Source organism: Phyllostomus discolor, chromosome 10 (assembly GCF_004126475.2).
Source record: "Phyllostomus discolor isolate MPI-MPIP mPhyDis1 chromosome 10, mPhyDis1.pri.v3, whole genome shotgun sequence".
NCBI classification, from domain to species: Eukaryota; Metazoa; Chordata; class Mammalia; order Chiroptera; family Phyllostomidae; genus Phyllostomus; species Phyllostomus discolor.
This window is the reverse complement of record NC_040912.2, coordinates 30,785,660-30,801,846: the sequence shown is the minus strand read 5'-3', so window position 1 is coordinate 30,801,846 and position 16,187 is coordinate 30,785,660. Positions and strand designations below refer to the sequence as shown.

General features: G+C 38.7%; 1 protein-coding gene across 3 annotated transcripts in view; it reads left to right on the top strand.

The window, feature by feature from the left end:
* The window catches only part of ANKIB1 (ankyrin repeat and IBR domain containing 1), a 135,271-nt gene extending 120,453 nt beyond the window's left edge, over nt 1-14,818 (top strand). For 2 of the 3 annotated variants that reach the window (XM_036010620.1, XM_028525152.2), the window contains exons 12-20: nt 320-454; nt 1,556-1,642; nt 1,733-1,799; nt 3,779-3,924; nt 4,829-5,007; nt 5,869-5,920; nt 9,752-9,866; nt 11,084-11,217; nt 11,618-14,818. In XM_036010620.1, coding sequence (XP_035866513.1) covers nt 320-454; nt 1,556-1,642; nt 1,733-1,799; nt 3,779-3,924; nt 4,829-5,007; nt 5,869-5,920; nt 9,752-9,866; nt 11,084-11,217; nt 11,618-12,361 — 1,659 coding nt within the window. In that variant the 3' untranslated portion in view covers nt 12,362-14,818. The remainder of the gene's footprint in view (nt 1-319; nt 455-1,555; nt 1,643-1,732; nt 1,800-3,778; nt 3,925-4,828; nt 5,008-5,868; nt 5,921-9,751; nt 9,867-11,083; nt 11,218-11,617) is intronic. The other variant, XM_028525154.2, reaches the window with a different exon arrangement.
* Nucleotides 14,819-16,187: the final 1,369 nt, after the last annotated feature.

Genomic DNA, 16,187 nt, shown 5'->3' with positions numbered 1-16,187 from the left:
GTGTTTTTGTTATTTGGAAAGAATACCCTTTCATATTTTTAAAGATTCTTTGAGATTATTCATAATATTATGACTTAAATTTAACTTAAATTTGTGAAAGCAATAATTTTAAACTAACCTGACATCTTTCCTAATAGTACAGATAGTGCCTCCAGAGGAAACATGGGGCGGGCGGGGGGGAAGGTGTGTCTTTAAGAAGATTTGTGCCTGGTCACACAGGCAGGATTGTTTAATCTCTGCCAACTGGTAGACGAGGAAATCAGAAAACAGCTTGCATATTAACATGTAGAGATGTTTACGTATATATTTTCTTTTGAAGTGCAAGTATGACTTTTGCTGGATTTGCCTAGAAGAATGGAAAAAGCACAGTTCTTCCACAGGCGGGTATTACAGATGCACTCGCTATGAGGTCATTCAGCACGTGGAGGAGCAGTCCAAGGAGATGACTGTGGAGGTAAAGAGAACTGTTTCAGCCAACACTTCTGGCTAAGCCACTTAATACCATTGCAAGTATTTTGCATTTCTTCTTTTCCCATCTTCATTGTAATGAGGCATTAAATTGAATATACTTTAGCATAGCCTTTAGTTTAAACAAAATAGCTTCATAAACTTGAGCTTTTTAAACAAATTTTTTTATTTTATATTGAAGATAAGTCTTATTTGTCCCAGACTTCCTCTACAATGACTTAAAACAATTTTTTAATTAAAGTATAGTTGACATACAATATTGTATTAGTTTCAGGCATACAACATAGTGATTCAGCATTTATATACCATATGATGTGATCACAGTAAGTCTAGTAACTGTCACCATACAAAGTTATTATGATATTATTGACTATATTTTCTCTACTGTGCACTACACCTCCATGACAAAAATAATGTCAACAATACGAGGTTTGTTATAGCATATAATAAATATCTTAGTCTGCTTGGCTGCTATGACAAAATATCATAGCTAGGTGGCTTAAACCCGGAAACTTCTCACCGTTCTGGAGACTAGGAAGTACAAGATCAGGGTTCTTGCCCATTTAGTTTCTGGTGATGACTCTTCCTGGCCTGCAGACAGCTGTCTTTTTTTGCTGTGTCCTCACATGTGGAGAGAAAGCTCTGGTGTCCACCTCTTCTTATAAGGGCACCAGTTCTATAAGACTAGGGCCCCATCCTGATAACCTTTATCACCTCACAGGCCCTCTCTCCAAATACACTCACATTGGGGGTTAGGGCTTCAACACGAATTTAGGGGGACGCAATTTAGTTCATAGTAATGAGCAATGTAACAAAGCAGTGAAGATATGGTAAGCATAGGGCTGGTGAGGCATCTCTGCCTTGCACTCTGGGATTGTGGATTCAGAGCTTTGTCACAGAAAATACAAATGTAGGACTTTGTTCTGGGAGCCTTCAGTGTATTGGTTATTATTTTCTTTCAATGAAATAGTCAACAAATCTGTGTGCATTAGTATCTATTACTAATAAAGTCTTTTAAGTAGTCAAAAAACCCAATTTTAAGAGCTAGTACATTTATAAAAGTCATTTATGGAGTTTTGTTTCCTAGGCTGAGAAGAAACATAAACGGTTTCAGGAACTTGACAGATTTATGCACTATTACACAAGGTTTAAAAACCATGAGCATAGCTATCAGGTATGTCCCCAGTCATTTCAAATGCACTGTATTACACCCTTGTGAATAAATAAAGGGAACAATATAAATTATTTGTTTCTGTTTCTTTAGTTAGAACAACGCCTTCTTAAAACAGCCAAAGAAAAGATGGAGCAACTGAGTAGAGCTCTCAAAGAAAGTAAGTTGTAAGTGGCATGTGTGATAATTAATGTAAAGTAGCCATCAGTGCTTACTAAGTCAGTCACTCCATTGGTAGGAAGTTAAGGCTTTTAAAGAAATACATTATCTCCATTAGCTCATTTTGGTTCTGTTGGAGTTCTCTGAAGCCCAGAGTGCAGTTTAGCATTTGAGGCCTCTGTGATTAGATTTTCACCCGGCTTACCTAATCTCCTCTTATTTGGCCTCCCCTATTAGCTGATACACACACATCATGATTTTGCTTACTCTGTACCACTGTTGATGCTTGATGCTCTCCAATGTTGGAAAAGGTGGATGGGCCCTAAAGTCATCCCTGATCTAGTCAAAAGATCAAGATTTGAGTGCCACCCAGTTGTTGTGTGGCTGAATTCCCAAAGAGTCTTGAAAAAATTTAGAAGCGTACCTAGTGGGATGGAAATCAAGGACAGTTTGGAGAGAAACCATCCCACTGGTAAATAACAGACACTGGAGTTGAAAAACAGAAAGACACAAGATCGGGCAAACTTAAGGATCGTAAAATGGAAGTTGGAAAAGAACATCCCTAAAAATGGATTGAGTACTGATTGTATTATCAGAATATAATATCTCACAATGACCACACAGAGCACAGGTTCTAGCATGTTTTAGTCACATTTTTAAAGTAATAGAACTTGTACATAAAAGGTATTAAGCCTAAAATTGTAATCAATTGTACATGTATTTTCTCCAGTTTATAAAAATAATAAGTACTAATACCCTTTTCATTATGATAATTCCCCAGTTAAGACAGTAACCATATGTGTTAATAGCAGCTTAGTCTCCTTATTATTAGTTCTTAGACTTTAGCAATGATGTAACTATATCACTCCAATATCGAACTCTTGAAGAATTGTCCATGGTTGAAGTTGAAAAGAGAACCCTCACAGGTTCTACAGTTCTTCAGCAGGGATTTTTGTGTTTCATCACCGATATATTCTCAATGCTGAGAACAGTGCTTAACACACATTAAACATTCAGTAAATACCTGTAGATGTGAACTACTGATTCTATTCAGTCTTCTACAGGCTCTAGATATGAAAGAGGACTAAAATATATAAGGATTGGAAAGGAAGAAACACAACTTCACACACTTCTCATTTATCATAATGTGGAAGGGGTGTTTGTTTTGTTTTTTCTTTTTTTACATCTTAATTCAGATACTTATGCTAGGGTTGGTATTTGGGGCTTGTATGTATGTCATTGTGTGTGCATACTCATGTAATTTCTTTCTATAGGTGTGCAGAATAATCTTATTTTCAAAAGTACTTATGAATTTAGATTCTACTGCTTAATTTAGATTTTTTTGTAGTTAAGGAGAAGCCTATAATATTTTGAGAAAGAACAGTCTCAGATATTAAAGCAGTTTCTTCTTCCCTCCTCCTCACTCTCCCTTCATCTCCCTGAAGTTTTCTGCTTACTAGCATTATTTAGTTGTCCAGAATTAGTTATATTAGTTATCCAGAATGTTGTCTTTTACTCCCCTATAAGGTTGTTTTTATAGAGGCATAACTATAATTTGGCTCTTTTTTTTTTTTAAGTAAAACATTTATTCCAACTTTAATCAACAAAGTCCCACCAGTGACAACCTACACAACTTGGTAAAGCATGGGACCTCTGAGTTGACCTAAAGCTAGATTTGTTTGCCAGCGGAGTGAGAATGGAATGTAGGGTCGGTGTATGTGCTCCTTCCCAACTGTCATCAGTGTCGTGGGCATGGTGTGTTTCATTTATAAATGCAGACAAGTCACATATGAGTATGTTATGTGGGGTTTTAATCTAGTTCAAATAAATATTCTATAGCCACTTCAAGCTGTTTCTTAGGGATCCTTGTTTAGTTGGTTTTTGTTTGTTTTTTTTTTAAAGAAAATTCAGTTGTGTAATTAATTTTATAATAGCATATTTGCAAAAAATTGTTTTCACTGTGCCTGATTTACTTCATAGCTGAAGGAGGCTGTCCAGATACCACTTTCATTGAAGATGCAGTTCACGTGCTCTTAAAAACTCGGCGCATTCTCAAGTGTTCTTATCCCTATGGATTTTTCTTAGAACCTAAAAGCACAAAAAAAGAAATTTTTGAACTCATGCAAGTAAGATATCCTTTTTAAATTAAATTTAAATGCAGTATTGTGAAAAACAAGTTTTCTCCTTCAACTACTTCATTAAGTTTTAACTTATTTTGTGTGAGTAGTAAACAGTTTTATTTTCATTTTTACAATGGTTTTCAAATAAAGAAAGGTTTACCAGTAATAAAATGAAACTTTCCTTATGTTTGAATTTCTCATTCTGCAGATCTGAATGAATTCTCAGCTATGCAAACATTTCCTACCACATTTTAAATTCTTTTAAGAGTACAGCTAAAAAAGTTGCAGGACTTAAAAACGAAAACACCTGAGTCAACTGACATCTCTGTAACTGACCAACTTCACTGTATATTCCTCTGTGGTTTTTTTTGCACTGAACTTTGTCCTCTTGCTAGTTTTTATGTCATCCCTTTGAATTGCCCCCTGCTAATTCATATTCTATATTTCTTTTCAATGTTCAACATGCATTTTCTTCATAAAGCTTTCCTGGCCTAACTCCAAATCACAGGGATCTTGTCTTGCCACAGATTTTCAGGTGTTGTAATGTAGTCTATACCACATGTCTTGCATTTGCATGCACAGTGACTCAACTTGAAGTTTATTAGTTCTTGTTTGTTTTTTTTTACATAGACAAATTATAAATTCCTTGTATGTAGCTGGTAAGCTCACTGCTTCTTTGTGATTCATACCAACTACATTGATATAAACACCTGGCAAATGGGTGTTCTTTCCTATAATGTGAGAAATAAAAACATGTTAAATACAAAGTTACTTCAAAGTTTGGATTAATTTCTGACTTTAGAAGAGTTAGAGTTAACTGAGAAACCAGATAGACACTGGATTTACTGTTTGGATTTGCTATTGACTGATCCATCCAGCCTATAATCTTTTTTTTCTTTTCTTACCATAGACAGACCTAGAAATGGTCACTGAAGACCTTGCCCAAAAAGTCAATAGGCCTTACCTTCGCACACCCCGCCACAAGATTATCAAGGCGGCATGCCTTGTCCAGCAGAAGAGGCAGGAATTTCTGGCATCCGTGGCTCGGGGGGTTGCTCCTGCAGACTCACCAGAAGCTCCAAGGCGCAGGTAAAAGGGATGCACATTGTGGAAACCATCCTAGCTCCAGCCTCAAATGCCAGCAGGTTTATTTTTTTATCCAACTAGGTTTTATAACACTTCAAATATGGATAGCTGATTAAAGTATAGTAGCTTCTTTTTGGTGACTTCCCCCAAGTACTACTTCTATTTTTTTTCATTTTTTGTTTGTTGTTGTGTAGTTTCTCACTAAACTAAGCTAGGTGAAATTCACACTTCAGTGAACTCGTAATTCAAAGAGTATGCCAGTGCGTCATTTCAAATAAGTTGTATATGTAGTGTTGTGATAGCCATAAACATCTCATGTTGTTGCATTTGGAAGCCTTGACAACTTGTCATGGACAATTTGTAAAAGGTGAAGAAATTAGTAGTAAATTAATCAAGTTATTTAATGATCTATATAAGTAAAGTTATTTAAGAGATCCATATCTTCTATTAAAGAGCAGTTGAGTTCGGTTGTTTCAGATACTTATACTACTGATGCTGTTATAAATTAACAGCATCATACCTTTTTTATATATACCTTTTTATTCATGATAATTAGAAGCATTAGAAATTCCTTTGACCCTGTTTTTACATCAACATTTATCATTTAAAAATAGAAGCAGTCATAAAATACTCTGTTGTAGTATGGTGATTTTTATTTTTCCACCATTTTACACAAACATAAAGTAACTTAGAATTTGAAAGGAAAAAAGAAAAGTATCACTTTAATTATATTCTATAGTGGATCTACTTTGGTTAAGCAAGTTCCAGTCCACGCAGAGGAATTAAAAGTAGTGTTCAAAGGATTGTTTGTATTCTGTAGCACTACTGACAATGAATCAAATGGTGTGTCTAATTTCTTTGTAGCTTTGCTGGTGGAACATGGGATTGGGAATATTTAGGATTTGCATCGCCTGAGGTAATTGTTTTATGGGGGTATTGTTTTATTTTATTATATTTTCCCTGATCGCAACCCTGCTTATATGTGCACCCTCTTCTATTCTACATCCTGAGGTTGTCAGCATTGTTTTTTCTTTCATTTATAATAAAAATGCCTCTGCAGGGCCTACATTTAGTCATTTATGGCCTTAGATTATTAAATGCATCTCCCGTTACCATTTTTAATTACCGAATAGTCAGCATTAAGGCCAGTTTATATCATGTACTTTTGGAAAATATCTTCAAATTGGTTAAGAGATACAAATTTTATTTATTGGAAATGCACATTTCTAGTTGTAAAATTGTTTCAGTCTGAATCTATTTTTAAAAGTTATTGCAATAACCTGAGAGAATTAATTTATAATCAGCTGCTAAGGTGAAAACTTGACATCAATAGTGTTTATGCAGTAAGAAATGCTTAGCTTTGTTGCTTTCTGCTTCTCTTTAAGATTTTCACATTCTTCTTGTTTTTTCTTTGTTGTTATATGCCATTTTAAAATACAGAAGTTCTAAAATACACTGCAAACAGTAGTTGCCACAAATAAAAATATAATAGAGTGAAAATCTTAATCACATTGTGATTTTCTGAGATCTAAATCGCGACTGTCACTGTTGAGTCTGATTTTTAAATGGTTTTAGCAGTTCTCTCTACTTTGTCTTCTTCCTTGCTCTTTTATATGATCCAATGCTTATGTTATAATAAACTTTTAACTTTAATTCTTGGAAGGGGGCAGGACAATGAATTTCTTGTTTATCATTTATAGCCCATTTGTTATCTACAACTGAAAGACAGTGAAAGTGACCATTATCTGGAGATGACCGTGGCTCATTTAAATCAGATAGCTTTCTCTTTTTAGCCACTGCGGATACTTTCGGTCACCGTGTAGCCTTTTGTACTGGTAGATGCAGCCAAGAAAATACTGACCTGAGAAAACAGCTTGTGCTTAGAGCTCTGATAGGGAATTTTAAATTCACTTAAATCCCCCCCCAAAAAAATGTTATAGCTAATACCTTAATTAAATGTCTGTTGTAAAACAAACAGTGAACCCTTCCTTTACCTGATCTGTGCTTATTATTTCTATGTTATAATTACAGCTTTGGGGATATTGGGATAAATGTCCACATAAAAGGAGGAATAGACAAGTTTCAATTACAAAAAAAAAGTACTAAAGCTTTCAGAATTTCAAGGTAGAAACACAATTTAGCAAAAATAACTTACTGGTGTGGTCACCATCATGTATGTGCCACCAGTGGCCCCTGGCTCATAGTGACGCCAGGAATCCTGCAATACTTGTCCTTGACTGTTCAGGGCCTGCTAATATGACGGCAGCAGATTTATTTTGTAAAAAATAGGAAATAAGAAGGCTTGCCATCTCACATGTGAGCATTTACAAATAAAATTGTTGGGCTTTCATTCTTTAGAGATTGAGAATTGTGAAAGTATAAATAACGGTTTCTTCATAAATTCATTTTTTATGAGTTAATAACATTTTACAAGGTTTATTTAACTCACTTTTACTTTTCTCTTCTTTAAAGTCTTTGGCACATCGAGACACCAAGCTTTTATCTAAACCTTATTGCAAGTACAAAGAACCACCACCCAGTGTGAAACTCTAAAATTTTGTGTCTATGCAGCTAGCAAGTAACTGCAGAATTTTATCTTCAAGAGTTAGCTTCATGCCTTTATATACACTCTGGGGAAAAAATAATGTTGTCAAACTCCAGTAGACTTTTATATTTTTTCCAGTAAAGTTAAATCCATCTTATTCTTTTTTAATTAAGGCATGAGTATTTGTTTTGTACCGCTTTAAAGGCAGAGGAGCCCTGAGGAAAGAGCATAACTTGAAGCCTGCAGGCCACCTAAATGCAGGCCCTGCCCTGGCTCTGTACGTACCAGACCGTGGGGGCCGGCTCCCTCTTCAGTCTCTTCAGAATGGGGATGGTGACGTCACCGGGTTCTGGCAGGATCAGAGCATCTCTTTAAGTCACTGACAGAACTGGTGCTCTGTAAGTGGGAGTGATTATTATTTAAAACAAAAAAATATCCTAGCAGCTTTTTTTCCTCTAAATCTTAGAACCTCTTAATCTTCCCTGTAGCCTTAACACTCATCAAACCATTTGGAATATCCCAGTAAAGCCTTTTCATGTACTTACTTGAAGATCTTAGGAATCCTTGGAAATTTTCAGATAAGTTTAATTTTATGAGAACAACTTTTTTAAGCCTGTTGCATCCTGAGAGAATGCCATGTGAGTTTTCTATAACAAAATTATATAACAAATTTATTTTACAGTTGTTTTTAAACTGTTTAGTTTTCTTAAATTGGAAATATATATATTCTATGGTCAGTAATAGTTCAGTTCAGAATAACTTTGTACCATTATCAGGTACACAAAGTAAACAGATTGTGCCCTACATGTAAGTCTTGAACTGAGATAAAAGTTTCATGTCGTCTTTGTCTATGAAATATGTGTCCTGAGTGGTCCAGGGAACCATGATGACACATAACAGTTATCCAGTTTTGGATCCTAGGCCTCCAGGCAAAGAGGATGTGAGACCCCAGCTTAGCAGGGAATGTTAAAGACCCTAAATCACCTTGTTTTACCTGGCTGTCGCCTTGTTTCTACCTGGCAGCAGCGCTGAGCTCCTTGCCTATAGTTAAGGAATAGTTACATTTATGCAATCCTAAAATTATACTCAGCCCTTGAAGGCAACCACGAGGCTGATGTGACCCCCAGTGAAAATGAGTTTGACACCCCTGGCCTAAATAACGACCCCAGGCACTTGTATCATTTATGCGTTTGTTCCTAACCTGGTAGGATGCGTGTCACCTCTTAGTAGAGTCCAACTGCTTATACAGATGAAAGGGTTTAAATAAATTTAACCCGAGTGACATGAGATGAAAGTTTTATTTGTGATGTAAAACTTCTGTTTATTTTAGTATTTTCACAATATAAGTATATTGAGTACTCAAAGGTAACCAAGATAACCATAAACCTGAGTATCTTAGAGCTTATCACTGAAAGAATCTGTAATGATTCCCAAAATTAGCTTTCTTATGTTGGTGCCACGCCCACTGCCCTCTTTTCTCATCTCTTTTGTCACTAAAATCTGGTCCTGCCCTTTGTAATAGCAACCCCGCTTTAAACTGTTAAGCAGATGTAAAACGAACTCAGGGACATCTGCCCAAATTGTGTTCTTCCCGTTTGTGAAATAGAAAACACTGCCCCCTGCCTGTCTTGTAGGTAACCCCACATGTCAGCTAATACAGGAAGGAAGCCAAGCAGCATCTCATTCTGAAGCTAAGCTCGCACTTGCCCTTAATCTAGTCATTGACCTGTGAGTGTGACATGCTAGTCCCACAAAGTATAAAGTCTAACAGTCTGACATGCACTTAACCATGTGTGCTTTTCTTTCTTTCTCTTGTGTACATCAGAGTCACTTTTAAAAACCAGACCTCCAGGGAGATCCTAACTTACATTAGTCACATCATCACAGGATCAATTACACTACTAAATAACAAGGCCCAGGCACATGAAATGTGGCTCAGTTGAGATCTAGCATTGAAGCTTGCAGGTATTCCCAGTTTACCCAGGCAGTTGTACTGACCACTTAAAATTTTTGTTTTTCCATTTTCCCTTTTCTTTTCCCTTGGCATGGCACAACCTGAAGTTTCTTTTTCTAAAGCCAAGTGATTTTATAATATGTATATAAAATCACACTTTTTTTCCTGGAATAGTGTGCTGTTTGTTTTATTTGCATTAAAAAAAAAGTGCATGCTCTCCTGTATTTTATAACCTTTGGTTTATGCAGGAATATGCTGAATTTCAGTATCGGAGGAGGCACAGACAGCAGCGCCGTCGCGGAGATGTGCACAGCCTGCTCAGTAACCCCCCGGACCCCGATGAGCCCAGTGAAGGCACTTTAGGTGAGCTCTTGGGTTAGGTTGTTTAATCTCTTAGTTCTCTTGAGTTTACTCTAAAAACTGAGCATGTGTTTGTGAAGGAGTTTGTAATTTAGGTATACAATCAGTACGGAGCCGCTTTTACTGTCACGGGATATGGAAAACCAGGGGAGTTAAGAACGTGAGCTGTGGCATCAGATCTGAGTTCATGACCCTATCTCTGCTGCATAACAGGGTGACATGTTAATTGAGTCACCGAACTTCTCTAAGCTTCACTCTCCACATTCTAAAGACGCAACACTAATAGTGCTACTCGGGGCCGGTGGTGGGTTTTAGGTGAGATTATGCACGTAAAATCCCTAAGTGTGAGCAGTTCCTAGTGAGCACTCACAAGTTGTAGCTGTTGTGGGATGTTTTCTTCCTAGGCTCAGTTCTCCTATAAGCACTCTGTAAAAGAGAAAATTTCTGGTAATAGAGAGAAATTAATTACCAACCTTTAAATATTAAATTATAATTGAAAGTATTTAAACTGTAATGCCAGCAGGTTGGTTATCTTTAGTAAATCAGGATCAGTGGGCCTAAAGGTTTTTTCTTCAGACTATTATTGTAGTTCCCACAGTCTTTTAAAAAAAAAACAAGCTAACTAAAACCCTGAAAACTGAAACACTTTTACTTATTATTGCTTAAGAAAACAGAGAGGCCCCGGCTGGTGTGGCTCAGTGGATTGAGTGCTGACCAGTGAACCAAGCAAGGGTTCGCCGGTTTGATTCCCAGTCAAGGCACAGGCCTGGGTTGTGAGTCAGGTCCCCAGTTGGGGGCATGTGAGAGGCAACCACACATTGGTGTTTCTCTCCCTCTCTTTCTCTCTCCCTCCCCCTCTCTCTAAAAATAAATAAATAAAACCTTTTTTTTTTTTAAAGAAGACAGAGAGGAGCAGATGTAACATTGTTATTTCTTGATGTGAGCCAGAAGGCCAAGAAGCAATAGCATTGGCATTTCTGGATAGAACCATATGTAGTGCAAGCAAAAATGCAAAGAATAATCATGGGTGTGAAGTAAGGAGCCTGAGAGATACATTGTTGCTTATGGTGAAGGCAAATACACATGAGAAATCTGAAAGACTAGGTAAACTGTGAACACAGGTTTTCACCAGCACTGAAAGAGAAATTGCCGATTTAACTAAAAAGATATGCGAGATCTGTATGACCGGATTGTCTCTGGTACTGCTTGCTTTGAAACAGATCTCCCAGAAGGTGGCAGTGGCCGCAGGCTGGGCCCCTCCGTGGTCAGCTCTGCGTCCATGAGTGCACTGCACAGCTCTGCCCTGCGCGACCTCACCTCCGCCAGCCGCTCAGAGAACCAGGACTCTCTCCAGGTAGCTTTGCTGGGCAGCCCTGCGGCCCCTGCCTCTGCTCCTGCTCAGTTTAGCCTGGTTTCCTAATTTCACTTTTATTGCTTTTCTTTGTTTTTCCTTCCATTCTAAATTGTTTCAGGGGTGTGCTGTAGAAAAAGAGGTTTATCATAAGGCATTTTTTCCTCTATAACATGGAAAAGAAAACTAAAATAAGATTTGACTAGATGAAATAATTCTTCTGTATAAATAGAGGTAATGGGGGAAATACAAGAAAAATAAACTATTGAAATAAAAAATAAAATAAATAAAAGAGAGGTAATATTAATTATCTGTTAGGGTAAAAAAAAACAGTGGTAAACCTCATTGGATTAAATCATTTTTCCTTTTAAATTTTAGAGTGATTTTATTTTGTTGCCCTCAGGCTCTGAGTTCCTTGGAGGAAGACGATCCCAATATACTTCTCGCCATACAGTTGTCACTGCAAGAATCTGGGCTGGCCATCGATGACGGAAACAGAGACTTCCTTGGTAATGAAGCATCTTTAGGAGCAATAGGCACTTCTTTACCTTCCAGGCTGGACTCTGTCCCCAGGAACACAGATAGCCCGCAGGCTGTGTTAAGCAGCTCTGAGCTGTTGGAACTTGGCGACAGCCTCCTGAGGCTGGGAGCAGAGAGTGACCCATTTTCATCGGACACCCTGAGTTCACACCCTCTCAGTGAGGCAAGAAGTGAATTCTGTCCCTCGTCCAGTGACCCTGACTCAGCTGGCCAGGATGCCAACATCAATGATAATCTTCTTGGCAACATAATGGCTTGGTTTCATGACATGAACCCTCAGACTATTGCCCTGATTCCTCCAGCGGCTTCAGAAGTCAGTGCAGATTCCCAGCCCCCCTGTGTCAGAGATGGGTCCGAAGGCATGAGGGATGTGGAACTGGTGCCGCCCGAAGAGGATCCTGCATTTGAAGATGCTGTGGTCAGTGAAGGCAGAGGAACCCAGAAAGGAGAAGAAAACTCTTCGGAAGAGAATATTCCGGCTGGGGAAGCAGCGCCTCAAGCTGGCAAAAGTGGTAATGAGGCAGCCAACAAGGAGGGTAGTTCAGATGTTTCGAGTCAAACACCTCAGACCTCAAGTGACTGGGTCGAACAAGTACACTTGGTGTGAGCTGCACACCGCTCACTGGGCTCCCAGTGAATTGCAGGTACAGGTGGTATGCTAGTGCAGTGTGCTTTATAGAGACTTGATCCACTTAATTCCAACTCAATTCTAAACCACTGGAATTAGGATTGAATACAAGGAGTTCCCTTGAATAGTAGCTTCATTTTGGAGTTAAACCTCACAGGGAACCTCTTTTGTATTTAATTGGATAGCTTTCCCTTTTTTCACTGACAAAAACAAGAGCGGGAGAGAAAGAGAAACACAAGCAGGAGTAAGTTGGTTAGATTCCACATTCTAAGAAAATGCAGTCCCCTGTTTAGCCCAAAGTCGGCAATAGTTAAATTGAACATTAAAATTAAAGGCTTACTCCTTAATCCTTGGGTGGTTTTCCTCTTTCAAAAAAAAGTGGGGTGGGGGGAATCTTCATTTTAGACATTACTTTGGATAGATCTGGTAACAAACATCGAGTTTCTTGATCTCTTCGTGCTCTTCCATAACTTTCTTCCCGCCTTTTTGTCTGAGCAGTATGAATCGAAGTGTCCAAAGCTTCTTGTTAGTGCTGCATCTACCACAGTGTAATTAGTTTTCATTTTCACATTTTCACAGTCAAAAGTTCTTCTCATGTCTATTTACAGTCCACTAGTGCCAAACTCTGACTCGTGCGCTAAGACGGCGTTCAGGCGTGGGGTGCCCTAGAGGGCTCCGGGGCGGCTCCGGCGTGCTCTGGAGTAAGGCACCATGGGTAGCAGTGAAATTCCAGGCTTTAATGGGCTTTTGTTGCCATGGAGACTGCATTTACATAAATGTAGCCTATAGCTTAAGTTAACTAAACCTAATGCTGCTGTTAAAACAGTTTATTTTAATATTAAAATACGGTTGATTAGCAACAGCGGTGCTGTATTTTAAGAGACACTTTATTGGAAGTGCAATCATAGTTTTTTGTTTTCACAATTTTACAGTGCATTCTAATTACTAATGGGTGCAATTACTTTTAATGGTGTTTTATAAAATAGAAAAAAGTGGAGTTTTCTGAGTTATAGTAAATCCCACGGTTATTAAAAAAATCCAATAAAACATCCTGCGCAACATGTTACTGTGCCTTTGCCTAACCTAAACGGATAGTTGCCAGTTAAATAAGTGAGTCATTCAAACTTCACTGTCTCTTCTGAAATGACTATGCTATGAACTGCAAAGACCTCCATAAAACCACCCATGGCCTTGCCTTTACAGTAAACATAACAACTAAATATTCGATCAGTTGTTTGCCTAAATAGCAGATACTGACATGTGTTCATTCTGTTGCACAATACTAATTTGCTGTGTGATTACTGTTTAGTGTTAAAAAAAAATCAACTTCCTAGTTATCAGTGTCTTACTGTGAAGAAAATACTGGTCTTAGTTGTAATTAAGATACAATGATACAGTGTGTAATTAAAACTAGAGTAACTGTTGGAATGGCTGTTTTACTTACATATTACCACAACTAGCATAACATAAGCAAAATAGATATGCAACGCTCCATTTAATGTTTTGCCAGATTCTTACCAGAAATCTGCAGATACCAAAATTTCAGTACCAAGTTTGTACAGGCACATCCTGGGCTGGGGGAAAGGTTATATTAGTACTGATAGTCACATGAGTTACAATTACAGTTTTTTACTACTTTTTATTTTCCAAACCCTGCTTTTGAAATATTCTCATATTCGGAATTCGCACGGCGAGGATGTTGTATTCTTCAGTCTTCCCCAGGTTCCCCTGGGGTGGGAGACGGTGTGGGAGCGGCTCCGGGGCTGCGGGGCCACAAGTCCACAGGAGGGTTTCTTCCCCCGTCATCGGGGACGCTGGCATCAGCCCTGTTGAAATTTGTCAGAGTAAATGTTAACTTTTATCTGCGGTGTATTACTGTATATTAAACTGAAACAGTCCATTAAAGGATTTTTTTTTTACAAATTTATTTTGAATTGAAAGTGTCAACACCAATAAGTTTTTAGACCAAGTTGTAACTTCAAAAGGAGGAGTCTGTGTGTGCCGTGGAGCCTGTCTTGCACAGCCGCGGTCGGTGCGCCTGCGCTGCGTGGAGCCTGCGGCGAAGCCTGCGCTGCTGGTGGGCTCCGGCCCCTGGCCCAGGCAGTGAGTGCCCCTGTCTCTGTGCTGCTCTCCCTGGAGCGAGAGGAAAGATCATTAGCCGATTTGTATTTCCTTGGTACATATTTTAAAAACAACAGTCACTGACTTTACAATTCAGAAATAAAGTTTGGCAAAGCCTATTTTGTAAACAAGTTAATTTTATAATGTAAAAAAAATTACTCTAACCTTGACTTGTTATTTGCACTTTCATAGTCTATACTTGATACATTCCCACTTTATATATAGTAGGGTTCTACAGCCGTGTAGATGTTTGGCCAAATGAATGCTGTTAATAATATGTAAAATTCTTTGATTAAACATTTATTACTTAAACTACTTCACTTTTGTCTCATTACATTATAGACTTTATTTTAATCAAGTTAGCTGATTTTCTTCAAATTAAATTCCCTCAAACGTGATGGGATTAATTTTGTTCTTGTATGTAACTGATTAGGGTCTAATATTTTTCACACTGAGAATGTTATACCCCAGAATAGTAGATTTCTTTCTAGAAAGACATAACTGGCTCTTTCTAGGCTATTATATGACTGTCCTTGTTTTAAGAACTAAAACAAGGCAGTAGTTACACTTCTTAAGGAAAGATGGACCTGAAAAGTTTGCTTTTGCTGCCTCTTTTACTTAGGATGGCAGGTGGCTGACAAATGGAGTGGTGGCCAAACGTTTGAAGGAATTGTTCTTCTTCAGTCTTTAAAATTGTAACTGAAAGTATTCTTGACCAGGCTCTATATTATCTTTTAGCCAGCCATTGCACAAGGGCCTAGCCTACACAAGGCATCCGCGTACAGACGGGCTGAGCGAGAGTCATGAAAGAGTGAACAGAACACAACCCAGACCAGGTTAATTACTGTACAAGAAGTTGAGTTTTGTTGCACCTGCACATCTCTTGGGTGTGCCAGAGACTGCAAGGCCTGACAACAGAATCGTCTGGGCCGCTGATGCAGGTGGCAACCTTAAGGAGCAGTCCTGCTGTAAAAGCATCGCATCCCTGACACTCAGAGTTCCTCAGCTGCAGCACAGACCCGCTGCATGCTTGGCGTTCATCTGGGCCCATGACATCGCTCCTGTGGAACTGGGGGCAAGGAGAACTGACACCAGTATGCTGGTGTTCATTCTGCATGCTCTGCCGTAAGTGATGGAGCCCTTTACCTCTGACCCAGCAGTCTCGTTATTTATGTTAGTGCTGAAATGGTGACCGCCTAACGTACTGATTTGTGAGCAGGGTACAGTGAACCCCCAGACCCAACAATTTTGACAGTAAGGATGGAATGCTGACAGACATGATTTCCTGGAAGAGGAATCGTGGACCGGGTGAGGGCACACAGGACTCTGAAATCTGTGTGGTGGTGAACACTCTCGCCCAAGTAATAGATAAGGGGTGGGGGAGAGAGTACTGGTTCCCACTGTCCTACCTACTGCTGAACAGGGCTTGAGCTGATGTTTAAAGGCTGGGGGATAGGAGGCAGGACCGAAACAAGCTGTCCAAATGGTTTCTTGATTGTTGCTAACTCCTGCAGGCAAGCAGAGGAAGGAATGTTTTCCTGACCAGGAGTCAAACATTCCCGGAGTCCCACCTGAAAGGCAGTTTGGCTGCACCTGCTGAGTCAGGGAGTCCCCAAACGTAAAATCAATGTATCAGCAATAAGAAGCTTGCTGTGCGAGAGCTTTGAGTGCACCAAAAATATTA